The sequence below is a fragment of the Xyrauchen texanus genome, chromosome 50 (genome assembly GCF_025860055.1).
Source record: "Xyrauchen texanus isolate HMW12.3.18 chromosome 50, RBS_HiC_50CHRs, whole genome shotgun sequence".
Lineage (NCBI taxonomy): Eukaryota > Metazoa > Chordata > Actinopteri > Cypriniformes > Catostomidae > Xyrauchen > Xyrauchen texanus.
The window spans coordinates 11,650,796-11,675,052 of record NC_068325.1 but is presented as its reverse complement, the minus strand read 5'-3'; the positions used below and the strand labels follow the sequence as shown (position 1 = coordinate 11,675,052).

General features: G+C 38.4%; 1 protein-coding gene across 3 annotated transcripts in view; it reads right to left on the bottom strand.

Annotated features, from left to right (window-relative positions):
• Nucleotides 1-23,963, bottom strand: part of LOC127640955 (guanine nucleotide-binding protein G(q) subunit alpha-like) — a 32,895-nt gene extending 8,932 nt beyond the window's left edge. Inside the window, exons 1-5 of one of the 3 annotated variants that reach the window (XM_052123694.1) lie at nucleotides 22,643-23,963; nucleotides 9,427-9,611; nucleotides 7,559-7,713; nucleotides 5,921-6,049; nucleotides 5,055-5,183 (exon numbers count right to left, since the gene is read on the bottom strand). In XM_052123694.1, coding sequence (XP_051979654.1) covers nucleotides 5,055-5,183; nucleotides 5,921-6,049; nucleotides 7,559-7,713; nucleotides 9,427-9,611; nucleotides 22,643-22,778 — 734 coding nt within the window. In that variant the 5' untranslated portion in view covers nucleotides 22,779-23,963. The remainder of the gene's footprint in view (nucleotides 1-5,054; nucleotides 5,184-5,920; nucleotides 6,050-7,558; nucleotides 7,714-9,426; nucleotides 9,612-22,642) is intronic. The other 2 variants (XM_052123695.1, XM_052123696.1) reach the window with 2 other exon arrangements.
• Between the last annotated feature and the right edge of the window lie 294 nt (nucleotides 23,964-24,257).

Below are 24,257 nucleotides of genomic sequence, written 5' to 3'. Positions count from 1 at the left end.
CATTGCAGCCACACGATTGGCTGATTATATAGTCACATAAGTAGGTGTACCTAATAAAGTGGTCGGTTAGTGAACGATAGAGATATACACACACACACACTTCAGCCACAACATTAAAACCACCTGCCTAATATTGTGTAGGTCCCCCTCGTGCCTCTAAAACAGCACAAACCTGCATCTCAGAGATTATATTCTTCTCACCACAATTGTACAGAGCGGTTATCTGAGTTACCGTAGACTTAGTCAGTTTGAAGCAGTCTGGCCATTCTCTGTTAACTTCTCTCATCAACAAGGCATTTCCATCCACAAAATTGTCTCTCACTGGATGTTTTTAGCAACATTCGGAGTAAATTCTAGAGACTGTTGTGCGTGAAAATCCCAGGAGATCAGCAGTTACACAAATAATCAAACCAGATCATCTGGCACCAACAGTCATCCATGCGATTATCTAATTAGCCAATCGTGGGGCATCTGTGCAATGCATAAAATCATGCAGATAGGGGTCGGGAGCTTAATTTAATGTTCACATCAACCATTAGAATAGGGGGGGAAAAAAAATGTGTGATTGGACCATGGCATGATTGTTGGTGTCAGAAACATCCAGTGAAGGGCAGTTATGTGGACAGAAATGCCATGTTGATCAGAGAGGACAACAGAGAATGGCCAGACTGTTTCGAACTGACAAAGTCTATGGTAACTCAGATAACCGCTCTGTACAATTGTGGTGAGAAGAATAGCATCCCAGAATGCTATTCTGAGATGTGGGTTGGCTCCGTTTACACAATATTAGGCAGGTGGTTTTAATGTCGTGGCTGATAAGTGGGTGTATTTAGCTATATCACCCAGCCCTAATTCGGAGACATTCCTCTTTAGTTCTGACATACAAATACAACATGAATTTAAAGTGAAAGTTTTAAACTGTACATTTCTCAGTAAGGAAGCAAAAGTAACACACAAACACTTGTAGACATGCCACAAACAAAGAAAGAGAGAAGTGTATGGTTTCAGATATTAAACATCCACCGCAAAGACAAGGAAGATGTACATGACAGAGCTAGGAGAAAGATGAGATGGACTGAATGAAGGAAAGAGTGTTCAAAGACCTGGCCACAGTATTAGTATCCCCAGGACAGATAGAAAAACAAATACGCAAAAAAGAGAATATTAAAATGAGAAAGGCCTTTTATTGCTTCATTGAAAACATCCTATTCACAAGACCTTGAATCAAAACAATGCTTTTCTGGACATTCTGGGGATTTTCACACGGTGAACAAAAATTGGTTTAACAACAGAACAATGCTTTTTTTGGAACCCTCATGGAAATAAGATACAATCTTTTGGGTCATGTGACTGGAACCAGTATTTGAATCATGTGACTGGAATCTGTATTCCTGATAGACATCTGCCAATGGGGCTAACAGCAGTTGATATTGCTTGTCTTCAAGTACAAGGACTCATAGCAGTAACAAAATTAGCAAAAAGTGATATGAAAAGCAATTTCTCATGCCATGGAATTATGCACAAGATACATTTATATGATACCTACCAAGCAACATGTTATTGCAACAGCAGTACTATAACTTCTAACAGTATTATGTTGGCTTGACAAAGCTATTCTACAAACTTTTTTTTGTCTTACTGTAAATGTCTGTACAACCATTAAACAGTTTAAACTAGTTTTAAACAAAGCTCGTCATGACAAACTACCCATCTAATTGTCACAAACATTTGCAAAATATACTTATTTTATACCATCACTACAGTACTGCATTACAGCAAAGGAAATTTGTATCAGATGCCTCGTGTTTTGCATTACAGTAAGTGCAATCTTTACTGTTTTTGTCAAGCCGTAGGCCATATTATTTAAAGCAAAAGAACTCTTGGTGTGAACAGATCTCTCGCCTGCATTTTGTTTTGCATTTTAGTTTCGTTCTTTGTTTAAATATGCCTTAACACTAGACCAAAAATATGTGTATAGCTAGAATGTGGGCCATTCTAAGCTGAGACACTCATATAAAAGGGTAAAACTCACTGCTCATTTAAATAAAAAAAATAATTGACATAAATTGACAAGATTCAAACTCAAACAGAAGGCAAATCACAATTCTCAGCTGCGCAATTTTTTAAAATGATTTCTTTATTTTACTACACCTGCACTACAACTCGCTCTGAGCAAACATCAGAGTAGGACTTAATGTAGGCAACACAGTCTCACTACCTCAGTCTCTAGTGGCCAGGCATAAAGCTTTGATAAATGGACTCCTTCAGGAGCTACAACTGAAAATAAAGCCTCTTCAGCCAGTCTCCATTCCTGCAGGAGGTATAACTGACCTACTTACGAGGATAAGCCCTTTTATTCTGAAGGACGAGGAACCAACAAGAGAGACGGTTCAACATTCTTAAAAAAACAAAACTTTTCAACGGTTGGGGTTGAGGAGTTTGACCATGTATGTTACCTAACCAAATTACATAACCTTACCATTTCATAATATCACTTGCGGCTTATTTGCATAAACGCATATAGGAGTCAAGCTAAAACTATGAACGTCTCCGAAGGTAGTACGATTAACTTGGAATGTAACCCTTCCACCTCCTTAGCAGTTAAGCAGTTCTGATTAAAAACAAATAAAAAATGCAAACATGTTATTTCAACATGTCTACCATGGAGCAAGAGGGAACCTTTCGAGTTGAACCATGTTGTTAGCAAAGTTATTTCTGGCGCCAGGGTGCGTAGGAGGGGTTTGACACGCTGGCTTCCAATCGATTTGCAGGCTTTTGTGATCACCGCTGTTCAGATTCTCCCGCTCTCATCTCTGCTCTACATAAGGGGGGTTTTGTAGAGGGTTTCTTGCTGCCGCATCACCTGCCTTGTTGCGTTTTGTAGACGTTCCCTCTGCGGGTCTGAACTCAAACGCCTGCCTGTGTGGGAATGTTTGTTTTGTTGTATTTTTTATGTGGAATGTATTTGGCTTCCAGCCAATCAGTTGCAATGTTTAATGGGTGAAAGTACCTGAATGTCTTGTTCTGGCTATGTCAAAGAACACAAACTCCTGGCATCCAAGATAAACTGACTGGTTTAAAAAAGAATACTCAACTGCGAGAGAGGTTTTGTGGTCATACTTCAGACTATCAATTATACGATTGAAATACAGAACAAAAATGAGTGGCGAAATAATGAATCCTTCAGGCTTGGTTCTCAAATATAACATTAACGACTGTGAAATATTCAACAAGAATACTTTATCATCTTTTAAAAATACCTCTAAAAGACATTCACTGAATTAATGGGAAATCAATACTTTATTAAGTTTGAGTAAAGAAATTGTAAGTTCTCTTGTTTTCCATTTAAAAGTCTAAAAAAACTAAAGTCAAAATATCTTTTGTATATACGTGTTTTTTTTTCACTTGGTTATACATCTGCGAGTGCAGTAAAGACAAAATATACTTCTATTCAAGATCTATTCTCTAAAATCTAATATATATATCTTAAAATATCATATATGCTGCTAGGAGGCGAATGCATCTTTAAGAATTTAGATATTTTAAAATATTTGTATTTTTAATATTATATTCAACATTCTCCAATAATTATTTTCTTCTGCATTATAGCTGCAAAAGGAGTTTTAAATATTTATATTGGAAAACAACTGCTGCGTATTGCCAATTTTCTTCATGATAAGAAATGTACAGTGACACATATATTATGATTCAGTAAATCGCGAGACATCACGTTCTAATCTAGCTTTAGCAAGTGCGGGCTCGCACGACGAGCATCCACGTGACAGTATGCATAAGCCGGATGCATTTCAGTCCCTCCCCCTTTGATCAGGACATTTGCGCAACTCATAGAGGTGCTGGCCGCACAGAGAAATGCCAGTTTTGGAGTTTGAAGTCATTTACATGATCTGCTTCTGTATTATTTGAACTTTATAAAGCTATAACACATTATATATAACTGCATTTAAGATGTAACGCTAGGGTGTTTCCCTTAAAGAGCTCCAACTCCACTTATTCCACAACTACAAGAATTCTGTGTAATTCTTCCTCTCATCAGTTTTAAGTGAACTGCAGTGCTGTTTCTCATGCCATCATTACAGTTTAATGTGATTCCATGTTACATTAAATGAGATCAAGCAACTATTCGACGACAAAGATTTTTGTTGAACATTTTTTTTTTTTTTTTATTGTCAATGTTGTCGATAATATCGACTAATCGTTTCAGCCCTATCAGCAAAGTCTTCATACAGTAGGATTGGTAACTTCATACTCTGGTGCTGTAGGACTGAACTTCGGAACTCGGACGCAAAACAAAAATGCTGTTGGAGTAATGCTTTTGATGCAACAGCAATCGAAAATAACAAAAATAAAATAAAAATCTACTTAGTTATAATTTAATTTGAGTATTTTTTTTTATTGTTATAATTAAGACTGCTTGGCGGCATCAGTTTTTGTTGTAGTATAAAATTCTAAATCGATTTTGGAACAAACACAAAAATAATTTGACCCTAGAACCTGTTGATTGGAGAAGGATGAACCATTATGGTTTAATAATCTGATGGCCACAATTTTAACCCAAGAATGTATTGAAATATATAGTACATAAATATATCAAAGACAAACTTTAAAATGTGATAACGCAAAGAGGCCGTTCTGACTGAACGTGTTCTTGCGCAAAAAAAGCAAGACACATTATAACACTATAAAATTGCAAGTTGAATTTCTTTAACTTGACACGGCATCTAAAAATGCAGCCCTCGCGCGAGATGTGGCGCAATGGTAAAAATTTCTGTCTAGTACATTTGCAAAAAGACAGATGAAAAAAAAAACGCATTGAGCGAATGCCCCCCCCAAAGGACAAAATTAATAGCAACTAACATCACAGAGAAGTGGATAATGTTGTGCAACATCGCAAGCTAATAAGAAATAAAATAAATTACAACATTTCTCAATTGACCAAAACCAAAACAAAAACAAATCAACGCATAGGTTTACAGCATGCAACATGAAAATTAAGAAATTAAAACTGGGGGAAGACCCATCTAACAATGTTCTACCTGAAAATGATGCTTTGCAAGTCGAAGGGATATTCAATAATCCCTGTGGTTGGGATGCGAACCCTAAGCACGTCTTGCTGAGTTGGCAGATACGATGGGTCTGCGATACGATCCAAATCACTTAGATAGCTAGAGAGAAAGAGAGAGCAGGAAAGAAGAAAGAATCAAGCATGGTAGCAGATCCCCCTTTAGGAGCCCGAGAGCTTTGAAAGAGCAGTGGTGAAAGAATATGCCATTCACAATCCTGGTATGTGATGGCAAATCCTCCTGCTAATTCAACCAACAATCTCTTTCAAAAAGGTTAGTCATAACCCTGACAGGAGCTGAACGTTGTTCAACATTTTACTTGGGTTCTTTAAATGAATGGTTCACCCAAAAAATACAAAATTCTGTCATTGTTTACTCACCCTTATGACATTCAGAATGCAAAAATAGTGTGTAGTCTTTAGCTACTCATGTTTTAGTGTAACTTACGGTGACAACATTTTTGAATATGGATGCGGACAAGATGTAATCTTAGGCAGATGGGATGATTCAGTTGTTAAAGATTTAAAATTCAGTCAGTTCCTCATATATACCTATTGTATGACAAAAAATACTTAGAATATAGTGTGCAAGTGAGTGAGCTACTTTTATGGTGTTTTTGTATTTTTTAGAGCTTTGGCATTTCACAGGAAAACAACCGGTTTAGACCTTCATGGAGGGGGTGAGTAAATAACAGTTTTTGGATGAACTATTCCTTAAAAGATCAAGTTAAGCCCTGTGTGTGAGAATGCGATCATGAAAGGCAGCAGCGCAGTTGCAACAGCAGGTTAAAGGTCAGGAAACAGCAGCGACAGGGAGGGTGTGCCGTGGATAGGTGCTACCTGAAGATTATATTCTCCAGGTCAAAGGGATACTCTATGATGCCAGTGGTTGGCACTCGGACCCTCAGCACATCCTGCTGGCTGGGCACATATCCCGTAGACGATATACGCTCTAATTCGCTAAGGTAACTGTGGAATGAACCGGTGAGAAGACAGAGGCATGTACTTGTGTGTGTAATACACACACACACACACACACAATAATGAGACCCACATGGAATCTGATTGAAAATGGATTGAAATATGTAAAAAGGCTGAGTACTTCACTCTTATTTTGGCCAAAAATATGAAAGTTTTGCCTTTTAAACCTTTCATGGCTCTCTGAAATACTTGATTCTGATTGGTCAATTGCACCAGTCTTACAATTTCAGCTACACCATATAATTGACAGCTGTCCCAAGCAAGCCAATTTCTTAAACAGCTGTGCCATTTTTATCTCTTGCATATCAATATTTTCCTCACAAATTTGAACTCAAGGGGTGGGGGGTGTTTAGAATTTTTTGAATGACATGGACTCAAATTGTTCGAGAAGAATTATGCAGGTGTAGATTCCATGTGGGTGTAACAAGGTAGCTATGATGCTATTGTTGACATAAGGGTGATTTAATGGGGCTTTTCCACTGCAAGGTACAACTATACTCTACTCGCTTTTTGGGGGTATTCCACTGTGGATAGTATCTGGTACTTTTTTTTAGCATCACCTCGGTCGATGTTCTAAGCGATACTAAATGTGATGTCAAATCCCTGCAAATCACTGATTGGTCAGAGAGAAGTCACTACCAGCATCACTGGATTTGCAACACGGGACATCAACCCGTTAGTCTTAAAGTTAGCTACAGATATAGCCGTTTCGAATTGTAAGAAATGGCTGGTCAATAAATGAGGTGCAGACGCTCCTCTCGTTAGCGATTAACTAAATGCAAAACTAAAAAGTCTTTCTGGAAGTTTCTTATCCTTTGGCCGCTCACAGCTACAACCGGACCTACAAACAGTGTATGGAAAAGTTAAAACGTGACTACAGATCCATCAAGGAAAAGTGGACGTGGTTTGACCAACTGGACACTATCTAGACCGGCGAGCAATGGGAGGGAGAGTGCCCTGGACTCCACAATGGAGGATGGTATGTTTTGTTAACTATATACTCTACTTGAAAGCTTCACTTTATTTAGTTAAATTACCAGGCCAATTTAACTGTTACACTTGTGTAAAATCACCATGCAACAACAGCTTTCTGCAGCACAATGAGCAAGTAGCTAACAGCTAGCAGTCATGTTATAGTTTATTGTCGCGTTTAAGATGTCAAGGCAGCAGAGGCGGCGCAACTATGACGATTAGCCTATAATCCCACCCACGTTGAGGCGGCACTAATCAGCAGTGGAAAAGCAAGCTCAGAAAAGTAAAGCGAGTAGAGTTAAACTGTAACGAGCAATGGAAAAGAGCCATTAGTGACAAGACTCCAATTGTGATACTACCAGTATACATATATATTATACACACACACAGCTGTGGCTTATTACATGTCTGACAACAAAAACTTGTAACTGACCCAAAGTAGAGATTTAGCATTCAAAAGAACTCAATATTTCATAGCAATTAAGTTAAACGATGAATGGCCACTGACAGCACAATCACACTTACTATTTAGTGGAGTCAGAGAGCTGGTACTCTCGTCTGCGGTCGTAAGCTTCCTGGATACCTGGATCTGTCCAAAGCATCTTTATTGCACTGATGTAGGGCTGGTCAAATGAGCAAACCTTCTCCACGTCAACCTCTCGAACCAGAAGAGCATTGGACTGTGAATGAAAACAGCCCATTTTATTACTTTAAGGGACGGTTATCCCAAAAATGTATCCCATAATTTACAACACCCTCATGTTTTTGAAATAATTGCTGAAATTATGTATTGGGTTAAGAACTGTCCAATGCCATATTAAAACCTGGAAGGATAGTGGTGAACCTGAATGAAATGTGGTCGAAAAGTTGAACGATCTTCACATAGTGTTAAAAAAAAACCACATAAATAAATAAATATATAATAAAAAAATAAAAAAGTAGAACTGACGGCTATGTTTAATAGTGAAAGAGCATTTCAACTTGCACAATCCAATCACGCACTTGTTAGTGAGGCTAATCAGAAGAAAAAAAAAAACACTTAAATTTGCTAGGGAGCATAAAGGTTGGACTGTGGAGCAATGGAAAAAGGTAATATGGTCTGATGAGTCCAGATTTACCCTATTCCAAAGCAACAGGTGCATCGGGGTAAGAAGGGAAGGACGTGAAGAGATGCACCCATAATTCATAGTGCCCACTGTACAAGCCTCTGAAGGCAGTGTTATGATCTGGGGTTGCTTCAATTGGTCAGGTCTAGGCTCCGCACCATTATGCAGCAATTAAGTCAGCTGACTACCTGAATGTACCGAATGACCTGGTTATACAATCAATGGATTTTTTTCTTCCCTGATGGCACAGGCATTTTCGAGGAGGTCAATGCCAAGATTATCGGGCTCAAATTGTAAGAGTAGTTCAGGGAGCATGAGGAATCATTTTCACACATTAACTGGCCACCAAAGAGTTCTGACCTTAACCCAATTGAAAGTCTTTGGAAAGACAGACTGGTTCAACTCTCCCGTCAACAATACAAGATCTCGGCCAAAAATTAATGCAACTCTGGATAGAAATAAACGTTCTGCTTTGTTGACTTGTTGCTGGGCTCCACCACATGACGTTTGTTTTCTGGTCTGTTCTCGCACATATGCACTCTTAAAACCCTATAGTAATGCCGCTGGTGTTTTTACGTGACCACATAAGCTGTGTTTTCTGGGAGAATCCTGTGTGTGTTAAACCGCTTTCTCTTTATCCCTTAAACGGCATAAGGAAATCTGCCTTCGTTTACATGACGTTTTAGAACGCAGCTTTCTGCAAAAACCCTGGAATAAACAGTTTTCTTCAGTGCATTTAAACATGGTCACTTACATTTTGGGTTGTTTCTCACCAAAACCTATCATATGCCTTAAGACATGGAAAGTGATGCACGAGCCACTTTTATTATACTTTTGGGTCCTTTTTCTGAGCTTTAAATTGAGTCTTTCAACTGCATTGTTTTGAAAAAACAGATTGGTACATTCATCAAATGTTTTCCTTGTGTTCTGCATAAGAAATAAAGTCACACAAGGGTGAGTAAATTTCAGAATTTTCATTTTAGGGTGAACTATCCCTTAAATAGCTATGTAATACTAATGCCTTACAGAAAGTTGTCAAGTTAAAGTTTAAGGATTGTCGTTAGGAAATATTAACAGATTTTGAACATGAGAATAATTAACTGTAATTCTGCACCTAAGACAGACAGCTGACTATGGTGTGACAGCAATAAAATTTACAAGCCAGGCTTGTAGTTCTTTTTATAGCCAAGCTTAGAGCCTATCTGGGTATGATTTGCATATCAGCGTTCATTGAAGGCATGATTACAGTACAGTGAAGATAGTAATTGCTCGGAGTGCAAGAGTCACCTTGTTTTCTTCATATTTGAATGGGATCTTGAGGTGCTCGGTGGCACGGATCATGGCCTGCATGGAGGTGAAGATGTTCTGGTAGACAAGTTTGGTGAAGCCACGTTTGTCCTCGTCGGTGTAGCCCGTCCCATGAATGATGCGCATCTGTTTGATGAACGTGCTCTTGCCGCTCTCGCCTGTGCCTGAAGAGAAAGTTTAACAAAAATCTTTGTAGAGTTCAGGAGTACAAAGAAACTGTAAATGAGAACTCAAAGGGGGTATTTAATATAGATTTCAGGTCATGAAGTCTAATGGAAATGCCCTCCAAGACACAGAGACAAATAGTAATCTGATCCATCAAACCACCAGCATGAAGCATACAGGACTCAGCCAAGTCTAAAAGCATTTGGTTGTTCAGGCCACATATGCAAACTTAACTTCTTCCAAAAAGAAATTACGCATGCACAGAATGACCAAATAAATAAATCTTTTGTACCGGAATCAAAGTAATTTCAGCCATGTCAAATTAAGCAAAATTTCCCTACCTGCCATTATCAACACAGAACGAAATATGAATATAGAAGTCACGGCTCTATAGTGTGAGCATTTCACTCGCATTTGCAAGTTAAAATTACTCTGTGCGAATGAGAACAATTATTTGGGCACACCAGTGCGACATCTGACACATGATCAAAACCATATGCAACTTACACACGACAAGCGCGATGTTGTGTCGCAAAGACTTGAGGCCATCTACATTAGATATGTTAAAACATTTAAACAGTTTATTTGTCTTTTTGCCAGGCGTAGCACCAGCAGCTCAAAATGGAACGGGGCACCAGTTTACAGTCAGCGCGATGGACACATCCAGTGTAGATGGCATCTCATTGGTTATAATGATAGCAATTTGCTTTTGGTCGTATCGCGCCATGCGTCTCGTGTACACAGGGTGTTACATTAAACAGTGCTATTGTTATCTTTTCATAGATTTAAAAGTCTTCAGAAAAGGGTTCTGAAAAGCTTTTTCAGTTGTTGGTCTTCATCGTTGCGTTAATTTAGTATTTTAGTGCTGAAGGTTTTAAAGGGGTCAATGTAGAGGCGCATCTGACAGCGCACTATTTTATGTGTCCTTACAGTGACACTGAACACTGCAATCAGACCAATTATGCTTTAATATATACTTTCAGTAGAAAAAGGCTCAACAAAATGTTGGATGACGTCAACTGGATGTTGCGCACCAACAATATTACTAATCTAACAGGTATTGAAAGTGGAATCAGACCGAGGACAATCCTGTGAATCCAAGGACTTAGTTAAGAGCATCATTTTGCGTCCGATATGCCCATAAGTGGTTTTGTGCGAAATGTTCTTGGTAGCAAACGGAGTGTCTGATCAATGTCTAGTGGACATGCAGCCTAATTAGCCTATACAGGGCTGCCTAATCTGACTAGTCGACTTTGAACGACTGGTTTTTATGTTATGCATATCTATACTTTAGCATAAAAGATTTTTAAGCCTACTGGGTGAATATCATGTAACTTAATATTCATGAGCAAAGCCTAAAAATATATATATAAAACTCTATAGTAACTAATTAGTTATTTGGAAATATGAATATAAAGTGTAACCAATACATTTGTGTGATAGATGTAAGATGATCATAAGATGATCAGACACATCTGCTGCTGCATCATGGCGTGTGTGATCTTAATATACAAGTTAACAAATTTATCAGTGAAGATGTCTAATGTGCTGCTTCATCATCATTTATCACTTAGGCCTATATCTTTCAGATTTCTGTGGTAATTCTTACATTTTTCAGGACCTGCTTATAAATATGTTGTGGCACAGTAACATTATATTATTTTTCTAACAGTGACCGAGCCCCTAAAAATTTTAACTTGGGGCATGAGTGCTCAAAAACAAAATTGTTAGTATGCAGCTCTGTAAGTTTGTGCATTACGAGATTCTTTATATGCCTGCTGATCTAGGCCAATTAACCGGACCCTGCATTTACCAGAACTAACAATGCTTTAACTTTGCACAAAGCAGTAATTTGAGAACAAATTTCATTTGTGCCGCACCTTACCCTGGCTGTAATAGAAAATCTAAATTGGAAAAGTTGTCATTAGACTTTTCCAAGAAAGCTTTTGTATTTCCTTGGTCATGAGGTCTTTGAGTAAAAACTTTAAGCCACCCCCAAAGTTCAACAATACGACTTCTCTGGAACTTGGGAGGTCTTGGACGGATAGAGGGAAAAACAAGTCGAGCAGCTTTCCAGTTTTCAAAATCCATCATGTCCTTGACAATAGTGTGTCAACAGTTGAGAAAGTTGTGCTTCGATTGGTACGATAACCAGTGCTGCAGGTTTTATCTTGGTGTAAATGAACTTCACGTATTGACATCCTTGACAACTGTTATTTAATTCAAATAAACAAAATTTGCTCAACTCAAAACAATTATTCTTGCATAGCTACATGAGAAGCCCTTTTCCAGTAAGTGAACACATTTAAAACTACTCAAACATCCCTAGTTTTTGAAACCATAAACATAAAACTAGATTTTTACATTTTCTGAAGAAACATGGTGCTTGCCTGTGCAAAACTTGTAGCTAGGGGTTTGGGTTGGACCCCCAACCCTTAGTAGGAATAATAGTGAGGCTTGCCTTGACAAACACCACTAATTTAAACTAATTTAATCCACTTCACAGACATGATTGAATTTCTTAAGGCATATTTCTGCAGAATCAGCTGTCTTTGTAAAAATGTAATAGAATATCCCACAGCACTGTGATTTCAGCTGTGTTTCTTTTCAATGAAAGGCATTCTGGGCTTTATCACATTTCACAATTTTTTTTAATTTTAAATTAGTCTCAATTACTGTACATCACCAGACTCCCATTTACAAAAAAATAAATTACAAAAATTCTAGTGGTTTGTGCATACAATCCAGATATGCAGAGTTCATGTTGGAGACATGCAGGTTCAATTCCTGTCTGCATCGAGTCCAGAACCCATTTCCCCCAATTTTATTCTGTCCCATTTTTACAGTCTCTCCCTCAAAATCACTGGTAGTTCTAACTTCAGAAGCTGGACCGGCATGTCATTTTCTCCTTGCAAACTATCTGTTTCCTGTCTGTATGCCTCTCTGAACTGCCAGTGGTTTGCTGACAGGGGACGCCCATAAAACAGCCTGGTTGCATAACCGCTGCTATCCTGGCTCCCTCAGCTTGCCAAATAGCTGCACCTCACTGCAAGTTTACAACAGGACAGTTGCTCCACAGAAACTGCAATTGAAACTGTTTGCAGTTTACCAGAGCACCTTGATATAATTTTCAGAGGGAAAAATAAAATAAGATTGTGGCTTTTAGTGGATGTGTGTTAGCTTTGAGGCCATCAATATGCTAGTGTACTCCTAAACTTTTAGCAAGATATACACATTTAAAAGATTGTCTCTTCTGAGAAAATGGACCCAAAACTTTGATGCATTATAAAGATTTGTGTCCAATCAAATGCTCTCTAGACCAAGAATGTCCCTCCCATTAATACTAGAAACAGACCGATATATACGCTTTACTGATTAATTGGTGCCGATAGTTTCTTTTTGGAACTATTGATTAACGGCAAGAATCTCTGCCAATAGTTGTTGATTTGTAATGACTTTTCAATGCCTCATCTGGTGATATATATACACACACACACACACACACACACACTGTTGATATTTACAAAACTTTTCAACTGGTAAATACTTGCATATAGAGCATTGTAACTGAGTCAAGACGCCGTTGTATTTCAGTTTGTTTACAGTTAAAATTCAACGTTATGCACCAACATTTTTCTGGTTATAATTGGGAATTCGTTTGCACACTAAACTGCTTCTGAGGATTATTAATTTTGGACTGTCAGAGGCTTAGTGTCTGTGCCTGTAATAGTAAAGAAAGAATAGGAAATGTTTCATCATTCTAGCAATCAATAATAAAATAAAAGTTTTCTGCTGATTGTCCTTTTCCAACACTTTGGTTATTGGTATCTCCAAAAAAAAAAAAATCGGTCAACCTCTACTTTATACCAGATGCACCCAGTTAGCAAGTAGCAAATCACAGTTCAGGACTGTGAAATCTAAAGGCTATTAGTTATTTATTTTTATCTTAAGGAAAAAGGATGAGCCTTTCGAAATGTCCAGCCCAAACTTCCTGTTTCAACAGGAAATATGTCAAAGGAAAAGAAAGCAGTTCCATAGGGGACTTAAATTTAATTTTGTTATCTTTTAACATTCTTCTTTTGTCCTTGTGCGGCACTAGTTATGATTAATCAAAAGTGTCAGAAGATATTAAATTTTGATGAAAGATTATGAAACGTTTCTTTGAAATAATGTGCACTGACGATGTGAGCACAATAAGACCAGGGACAGTTATTAAGAAATTGGGTCAATTTTGATTCCACGCAATTCTTTAAAGACTCCAAGGGCATTAACATGCAGTGAGCTCTTGTTTGAAGAGATTTATAGACAAAAGCTCAAAACAGCAGAGTGGTCAGGCCCAACTATGGCTCAAATTCTATTTCCTGTGTCTCTTTATTGTGCAAGTAAGCAGCGTTTGACGGCAGGGAGACATGATCTATCCTACATTCATGTCTGTGAGCTCACAGTGCAGCAAAGGCGGTTGCCATGGCAACATTTTTACAGCATTTAGCACACCGCAAAGATTCAAAGAGAGGCCATACATTAGCGAGCAGTGCTCTCCTTTATCCATTAAATGTGTCAATCCTCAAAACGGAAAAGAAATGCAAAACGCCATGCAGCAATTATCACATTTGTACTTTTTCTGGATGCAGTAAGAATACATGTTGCAGATGGCTATGCAGTAAAATAATCAGCACAATGCACTTTTTGTTTTGTGAAATATTAAATGGAAACAGTGTGAACTAGACACCAGAAAATAATGCCTAACACTTCCTTTGAGCCACAACTGTTAACTAAACATGGGAAAAAAGACACATTTCAGTTAGGCTGATTAAACTGCCAATATTCAGGCCTTTTGAAGTTATTGGCATCAGCTGATATTGGTATGCACTTGAAATCATTTTACAATTCCAAAGTTTTGTTGTAATAAGTTCAATTTTATGAAAGTATAAATGAAATATGCTAATCACATTTCTTGTTTGTTTAGAATTTCTATTTTAAATAGTTAGGACCAAATATTCAATTACATTTGTGCCTCTAAAATGTCTACAAACACAATTTATGGAAATAAGAAAAGCAATCCTCATTGGATTTACCAACTCGAGTAATTTATTTCAGAAATTACACTATACTGGTCATACTGCATGTTTCATGCTGTAGTTTCGAAAGAAACGGCCATCTCTGGAAATGCTCTCCGACATCTATTTTCTATGTAAACAAGCGGCATACAAGTGCAGCTCCTATAAACTTGAATGGGGAAAGACCAAAATCTCAGTTAGTCAAGATTATGATAAAATAATGTTTCAAATCAGCAGTAAAATCAGCAAACACTGGTTTCATTTATATCAGATTACGCAAAAAATGCACTTTTGTGTATGCTTGTATAGCATACACATTCTCGAATTGATAACAGGCAATGTCTGATTCTAAAAGGTGATTTGCTAAGGCAGGACTTCCTTTCTACATCTGTTGACCATTGGGCATTCCAATTTCTCCCATTGATTTTAAAAGTGGCCAGTGACTGCTAACAGTCATGAAAATAATTTGTATTTTTTTTTTAATTAACCAGTTCAGAATAAAAACTAGTTCTCGTTTCCTCAACCCTAAACATGCGTACCGATGAATCAAGACCAGGAACATGCATCAATGAAGTAAATGGGGTCAATTTCGATTTCACCTAGACTTTAAATTCGGCCATCCGCCACACTGATATACTGTTATACACACTGCTAGATGTCAGCTTCAGCATCATCCATCTAAAAAACCCATATCTGTCGACCACAAGATAAAAGCAGCAAAGATCATCAATAAACTGTTTGAGAAACTGTTGTGCTGTATGGCAGCAATTTAACTAATGCACATCTTGTAGAAAACCTTAAATGGTTAGATGCAATTAAATAAAATTTCAATGTGGGGTGTATTCTATAAAACTTACTCAGCTATCCGATTACTCTCCATATTTTATGCAGGATCAATCAAAAGCTCCAGCTCTACATTAGCCGTTTCTCCTGTTAATATAAGATGGTGGACACCCACAGAAAATCAGCTCATATCAGCTATTATACCAATGTCAGGATACAAGTGTGCGTGAGTGCTTGCCAAACACATACTGGGAAACTGGAACAAAGCTTCCACCATATCAAATGATGTAAGATTTTAATCTCACACTGAAACCAGATTCTAAAACGCATCCTAGGTGGGTGTTTTGTTTGTGTGTATTTACCATTGAGTGCAACCATCTAACAAAAGGCAACAATATGCACCTACACACACACACACACACACACACACACACACACACACACACACACACACACACACACACACACACACACACACACACACACACAACTAGTGGCAAGACGATCCTGTGTTTTTCTTTAACCGAAAACCAGCTACTCTCACTTTGCTGGTCCCGCCTATTTCACAAGATCAACTCGATACTCGAACGCTGTTGAACTAACACAATCACTCTCTGCAGTCTCAAACTACTCTTTGGTTTGAACATGGAAATCATGAGGTGGGTATTAACACGGTATTTGCATGGTTTTAAACTTGCATACAAATATGGAAACCTTATCGCTATGTGGTTGGAAATGTTAACCTGACATTTCATAAACACCACCACATAAGACAGATTGCTTTGCTTGAGTGAGGAGCAGAGTTTTAAATTAACTTACACCATTTTGTCCATATTTTGAGAGTGATTTAACAGGCGAGACAACAAATGGGACAAGTAATCCTAAAAATTCTGACTTGTCTTATTGGCACAGTTGATTCTGAACAGTTTACAGGAATAAACCTTTAAAAATTTATAAATATTCACCAAGGCGCTATAAATAAATTGACTAACTTCCTTGCTCAGCAATATTCTCTTTAAACTCTTGCTTCACCATGGCTGTACTTGGCTTAAACGAGTAAACGTACAGTAGCAGCAGACAATTCACACTGATATCTGATATAGACCATTTAATAATGACATTCATTGGTTTGTAATGACATCAGCATTAAAAATGGAGAAGATGCCTGAAACTAATAACTAGAAACATTTTGGGAGCACAAGACCGCAAAATCGAGCTAGCGTAGCTAGAAACATTTGCGTTCGCGTACTTCCGTAGAGTATGTTTAGGCCTTAATGCTCAAGGTTAGGGATTTCTTCGAATCACTAGCTCATAAGTATGAGCAAAACGAATAGTGTTGCTACAAAATAGGTAAAAACCACACACAAGCATAAAGGACTTTGAATATAAGTGTAAAACAAAACATAGGCCATATGTTAGTTGCATGAGAACAGTGTCAGCTTTGTGCTAGGCGTGTCCAAATAACAAACATTCTGTACAATCTTTGACAGTCATCAAGCTCCTCCGCAACATTCAGGTGTTATAGACTCTATACTCAACTCAGCTAGGTAAATATTGGCTAGAGCCGTCCATGTGGCGTAACAAGAAACCTGGAAGTCCGGGTTGTCATTCAGACGAGTCCGTGCCAGACAGAAGTTGCTAAGTAGCACATTTTTGTGTGAATAAGGTATTCAAGTGATCAGATCCTTTTCCTTCTTTTCTTTCTCCCGTCTCTGGATCCGGATCATGTGACACAGCAACAGTGTGCATTCATGTGTGCAGCAGAAGTGTGGGCTGGAAATGAAGAGTGGTTCCTCAGCTCAAGTCCCTCCAGCAGAGAACACCAACACACAACCTTTTACATACACAAACAGGCTCTTCTCTACCTCAAATCACTTTGTATCGTCAGTATCTGAACCAAAGAACAAAACTAGCTTATATGTGCAACAGCTGCATCAAATCAATGAAAATATATAAATATAATTGGAATTAATTGCGTAGTTGTTCATGCTTGTACTGTCATAACAGGCTAGTTCACCCAAAAAATTTATATTGTCATAACTCTCATTGTAGAGGAACAACATGAGTAAATGAAGCGCTATTTAAAATTTGTATGCAATTGCTCAGGGTCTGCATACAGTTGAATGCAAGCCTTCAAAGTTTACTCCATATAACTGTGCACGCAGACACAAGAGGTGCTACAACTGCTATGAGACACAGGACTTTCTCTTCAGGAGTTTAGACCAATAAAGATGCCTTTATATTCCTTCAGACTAGAGTTATACAAATACAGATCTCAAGAGCTCCTCACACACACACTCTTGACTTGCACATCCACTTTTGCCATTTTCACCTTCATCTCCTGATGTTTAGTGGCAATTACATAATCTTCTATTGCTTCTTAGTGACAGAAACGGCTCAAATGTGAGTGTTGCCACCTTGCGGACCTACTAATTAGTGTAAATAATTCCAGGCGCATACGCATTCTGCTCATTAGAAGACACAGAGTAAGAAAAAAACAGACTGTGTGCATTCAGTGTGCGAGCACTCTGCTGATGAGATTTGTTACGTGTCCTGTACACAGACGACCAGCATGTATGACAATGTGTAGTCAAAGATGCAAAGTTTTGTTGTAATAAGTGGAATTTTAAATGCATGACTGAAATATGCCATCACATTTCTTGCTTGTTTAGAATTTATATATATTCTGCGATGTAAAAACTTTAAATGATCTCATAATTTGGCTACAGTCTGCTGAGGGCAGTAAATGCATTAAGATTTGCATCCATTATTTCCAAATAATTCTTCAACAAAAGTACTGAAAGAATGGTTACTAGAATTGGAATCGTTAAATTCCAAACGATTCCCTTCCTAGCGATTTCCATCCTTGCCAGTAAGTTAGGAAAGGTAGTCATGGTTTAGATAACATTATCAAACTAAGAGCAAATGGTTTGAATAAGTCAATACATATGCCTATTTAGCCACAGTTTAAGAATCCGGTTTAACCTGATATTAGACAGGTTTGTTTTCATAGGAACAAGATCAAGGGAGGAAGTTTTAAGTTGTTAAATTCTAAAGAACCCCAAAAGGAAGAATTTGAGAAATCATAATCGTAAAAAGGACGATTTATATACGCACCCCCAACTATAAGAATAGTTGCATATTAAAGGGAAAGATCTTTCATCATTTACTTGCCCGCATGTTGTTCCAAACATTGCTCTTCAGGTCCTGGGCTGCATTTTCCAAAAGCATTGTTACCTTAAGTTGATCATAGAGGCCATCAATGGTCTCTACGATCAACTTAAGCTTACGATGCTTTTGGGAAATGCAGCCCTAGTAGTTTACTTAAATCAAAAAAACAACTACATTTTGAATATTCAAAATTAAGCCTTTTAGAGTCATTAAGCTTTCTTACATGGTGACATTATTGTCATGACATTTTACCCTCCCAATTCTTATTTCCACAATGTGAAAACAATTTTATCATGCGCATCACATAACTGTACTCCCTAGGTCCTGCTTTCATTTTCACGTATTTTTTTGTTTTTTTGAGAAGACCACATTGCAAGCGTAGATGAGGATCGGTTCATGACAACTACATCTCCGCTTTCAGACCAAGCATTGGAGAGTCTATCAAGCCAGACGCAGAAGGTTAACGACACTCGTTGCTCAACGACACTCGTTGCTCATGCAAGACCTTTTTCTTCCACCGAGGCATATCTTATTGCCGTCTTTCCTCCGTGAGTCTCGGCACAAAGGCTTCTTGTGTTGCATCTGGCAGGGCTTGAGCTTTCCGAGGACACGCGTTCACGAAGAGCTTTTATAGGTCATCCTACACTACACAAAAAGTCCCTGCGACCGTGTATCTGTTCATCTACGCAGTGGATCCACACAGTTTTTAATAGTAGGCCTTCTTATTTGCATGCAACTGCAACCTTGTGCCTGGCAGCCTGAATAATGGGTTTTGCCATTTTTGGGAACAAAATCAGCTTGTAAAACCACAACCTGTCCAGAATAAGTTTCATTTTCCAAAGCTTGATTGACATGTTGGCACGCCCTATTAGCTTTTTCCTTGTCCAAGTGCCAAGGATTTGTTAAAGAGAAGATCAAACAAGATAAACACCATTTTTGCCCCTTCTATCCAGACGGACATTGCTTTCACCAGTCATAAACTCAAAACTGGGATGTAAACACAGCCCTAAATATATTTTGCAACCCGAGTTTCGAATTAAGCCACTGATCTAATTATTTTGAATGCTGAGAACAATGTAAGGACCTCTCCAGAAATGCTCCACAGTACTAAAATATACAGATACAATCCTTTAGGATTAAACTGCTGACAATCTTGCTTTGAAAATCATGCCATCAAAAGTATCTGAAGGTTCCGATTCCAAAACTAAAGAAAAAATAAATAAATGGACCAATCATCAGATTAAACAGTAAAAAAATAAAATTATATAAACAGTTACTAATGTTGATTTCTGTCCCAAATGAACATCTAAACATTCAGCAATAGTTTCACGAGCCAAAATACCACTACAGTAATTCTCGACATTGCCACACCTCTGCAAATGATGGTATTTTATTTATAATTTAAGAAAACACTTAAATTGTAAAAAAACAAAAAGCTCCTATTAGCAGAAATTAAATTCTGAAAAATAAAATAGGCATCACACTTGATAAAATAGGATATTGTTTGATTCTTAGAGGATTCTTGTTTGATCTTATTAGAAATTGGTCCCACATTATGATATAAATTCCATGGAATAAGTTAAAGCATGATTTTAAAAAACTTTTTCCTAAGTGTAACTAAGAACTGAACCTAAAAGAACTGAATCTAAATATTTTGCGTTTTTAAGCGCATATCTAAAACTTTGACTAAAGAAAATACGAATCATTGCACGTTTCCATCCACTATATGATGCATATTATCTTGAGGGTGCCACCTTGTCTTGACGGAGCAGCTGAATGACCTCCTTGCTTCTGGGAGTTTTATTTCCAGGATTGAAGCAACTGTACCTCTTTTTTTTTTTATGGTGGGGACAACGAAGTATAAAGCTGCGTTTACACTGCCAGTGACAAGCAGCGACAAAACGACAATCTCATTCATTTTCAATGAGAGCTGGTGGCATTGAGAATGTAAACAATTCTCAACTTTGTCGCGTCCCTGGACACGCCCACATCCGGTCGCCAACAGTCGCCATCGCTCGTGTTGCCGTCCGGATGTGGGCGTGTCCAGGGACGTGACAAAGTTGAGAATTGTTTACATTTATGCAAATGAAGAGCGACTTTCTGGAGCGACAGCCAATATGATGGTAAAGCTCACGTGATCCTAATATTTTAATAATAATATTAATTGTAAAGAAATTGTGCTGTTTAGACTCTAAACACCTAACCACCAGCAACATGCAGAGACAAAGTAGCTGGCAGTGTGAACACTGCTTAAGTGCAAAATCTGATATTATGAGTACTGAAATGGCTGAGATGACATCCACTGCCAGCCTCTGCATACATGGGAGCACACATGGGAGCACTTGCACTCAAAACTGTTCTGGCGGATTGAGAGTAGAGGTAGACCGATATATCGGTCTTACGGATTAATCTGTGTAGATAGTTGCTTTTTGGAACTATCGGTTATCAGCAAAAATCTATGTCAATAGTTGCCAATAATTGTTTCAGCATTTAAATATAAGAGTCCCGGTGTGTTCTGGGCTTATTTATAATTAGAAGTCTTGTGTTATGCACCAAATCTTCATTTTTTTTTCAGGTTATTATTGAGATTTAGTGTTGAACAAAAAACTGCATCTTGGATTTTATTAATTTCATTGTCTTTGCCCACCATAGTATGGAAAGAATTAATCAGTTATCAGTCGACCTCTAATTGAAAGGACCCACTTTAACGATCAAATGTTGGTTAAACATTTCTGAATGTCAAACGATGTTCGAAGAATTCTGTGCCAAGGTCTAAACTTTTTGGTGTTTTTAAAGATGATTTTGTCAGAGGTCTGGATAGCTCAGCGAGTAAAGACATGTACTACCACCCCAGGAGTCACGAGTTTGAATCCAGGGTGTGCTGAGTGACTCCAGCCTGGTCTCCCAGGCAACCAAATTGGCCCGGATTCTAGGGAGGATAGAGTCACATGGGGTAACCTCCACATGGTCGCTATAATGTGGTTCTCGCTCTCTGTGGATGCCGTGGAGAATAGCGGAAAGCCTCCACATGTCTCAGACACGGAGGCAGCTGAGATTTGTCCTCCGCCACCCGAAATGAGGCGAGTCACTACACCACCACAAGGATTTACAGTGCATTGGGAATTGGGCATTCGGAAAAAATATATATATTTTGTCCTCTTTATTATAAGTACAGTTTTTTACAAACTTTTAAGTCAAGGTACAAGCTGAAGTCAGTTAAGAGCTAATGATTAATCGTTGCAATAATCGACAGAATGGTCGAATAATCGCTCTAATAATCATTAGATTAGTTGATTATCAAATGAATCATTAGTTGCAGCCCTAGAGTTGAAAAAAGAAAAGCAAAAGTGAAACAATATTCATCCATATTCTAATGCTCACTTCAATGTCATTTGGTTAAATAATTAATGTTCAAAATTGAAGTGTTTTCTGGCTTGTTCATAGTTCCACATTATGTTTAAATCTTCAATTTTTTCTGGTTATTACTGGGATTTTGGTTTTTACAATAAACAGCATCTGGGATATTATTCATTTTGTACTCTGTAGGTCATAGTAAGGAAAGACTAAAGTTGTTTTTTTTTTTTACATTCTATAAATCTAAAAAACTTTTAAACTAACGTCGGATAAATCAGTTATCTGCCTTTATCCACCACCTTAGTTATCTGCTAAATCTACTATCAGTCTACCTCGATTATATACTAATCTGATGAAAAGTATTTAGCTTGAAAACACGTTTTGGTCTATTAGTGAGATCATTAAATTGATTTTGAAGTAACAATGTGCCAACTGTGTTGTGTTTACATTATATTAATTCACAAATAGTTTAATATAAATACCGATAAAATATCGCGAGAAAGGGTACCGCGATATATCGAGGTTTGATTGAATCGACACAGCCCTAAACAACACCATGCATATACACTGCTTGTCACATACAATTCGCCTTTATACATTAATCTCCCAATTCAATGCACTTATTTTTTTTTTTACTGTATTTAGCTGTCAGTTCAAGTACATACCCAGTAATAGGAGTTTAAGCTCTCGTCTCGCATCTCGTTTGTCTCTCCGAAGCTGTTTGTCGATCTCGGCGTTGATTCTTTTGGACTCCTTCGCCTCTTCACTCATGCAACAGGCCATCATGGACTCGAGAGTCATTACCACAGCGTTTGGAGATCCCAACCCTGATCTTGACGCAGTTCTACTCTCCGCTTCCCTTTTGCAAGCGTGACGAAAGGGTAACAGGACCAGGATGGACGCACTGGTGATTAGGGGGGAATGTTATTTAAAATGCAGCATGCAATCAAGGCCTTTTTTACGCATGAGCAAAACAATGATTGGGCCTAGATATGAAGCAAGGGCCTTGGCTGTTTCTGCACTGAACCGAAAGTGCCGGAGGGGGAAACCAGGATGCCTTGTGGTACACTTAAATCGATAAGGCAAAAAAAAGTACCCAACAGAAACCTAAACCGATCTGTCACACCAGGCCAAAGACTAATGAGATTGAAGGCCGGGCCGAAAACAATGCCTTCCTCAAAACTAAATGTCTCCTCTACTAATACACCTACTCAAACTCGGTTTTAATCATTTAAGATGACTACCAACTAGAGTCCCGGAGGGACAAACGAGCCTGCCACGACATCCGTGCTGTCCTCAGCTGTCTCGCTAAGCTAACCGTCCCAGTGCCCAGATTTACCGCAACGCTGTCCATTAGCTGCCGGATCCCTAGCTAACACACGTCGACAAGTGGCAGGACACAGCCATCTGAGCTTTTAAAGACACGGACTATCGTGCAAACATTTGATTTTGAGGCTGCAAAACGCGAAAAGTTAATTAGCTGAGCGCACTAACTAGGTTAATTGGGTAGGCTAACCCGCTAGCTAGCCGGATCCGTATTTACACTCCACGCGCTGATTTTTCCACTCATTTCTTTGCATCGACTAAGGTTTGTGGATATCTAAAGCTTCAAATTTTAGGTTCGAGCCAGACGACAAGAGTGGGCTCCTAAAAAAAAAAAATCGACGGCGTGAAAAAATTTCCAGATGATCGCACGTCACCCTCGTCAGTCTCTCCCAGTCCGGTGTGAGTCGCACACAAACCTGGAGCTGCGACAGCTGGAAAATGAAGCGTGATGGACAGGTCGGAGAGCCAATCGGGAGAGGAAGCGCGCGAAGGGCGGGTCTTGGAATGGGGCAAGGTTGGTGGAGGAATGGCTCTGGAGCTCACGGGGAGTGTCCCGCCACAAACCCTGCTATTCGATTTAATGGACAACGCCCATTCCTAGTCAAACATATCTGGTGAAGTCTCATCCTAATAAAACACATCTATCTAATACTTTCCTGAGTTGTCAACTAAGTAGTTGGAGTGGTGAACCGATACGTATTTGCTCAAAGCCATAAATAAAGGCAATGAAAAGACTGTACATGAACCAATTACTATCGGATCATCTCAGTCAGTGTTGCCATCTGTTGAAATTACAAATATACATACACCGGCGGCCAAAAGTTTGGAATAATGTACAGATTTGGCTGTTTCAAAAGGATATTGGTACTTTATGTCACCAAAGTGGCATTCAACTGATCACAAAGTGTTGTCAGCATTACTGACTAAAAAAAAAAAAAAAAAACAGCACAATCA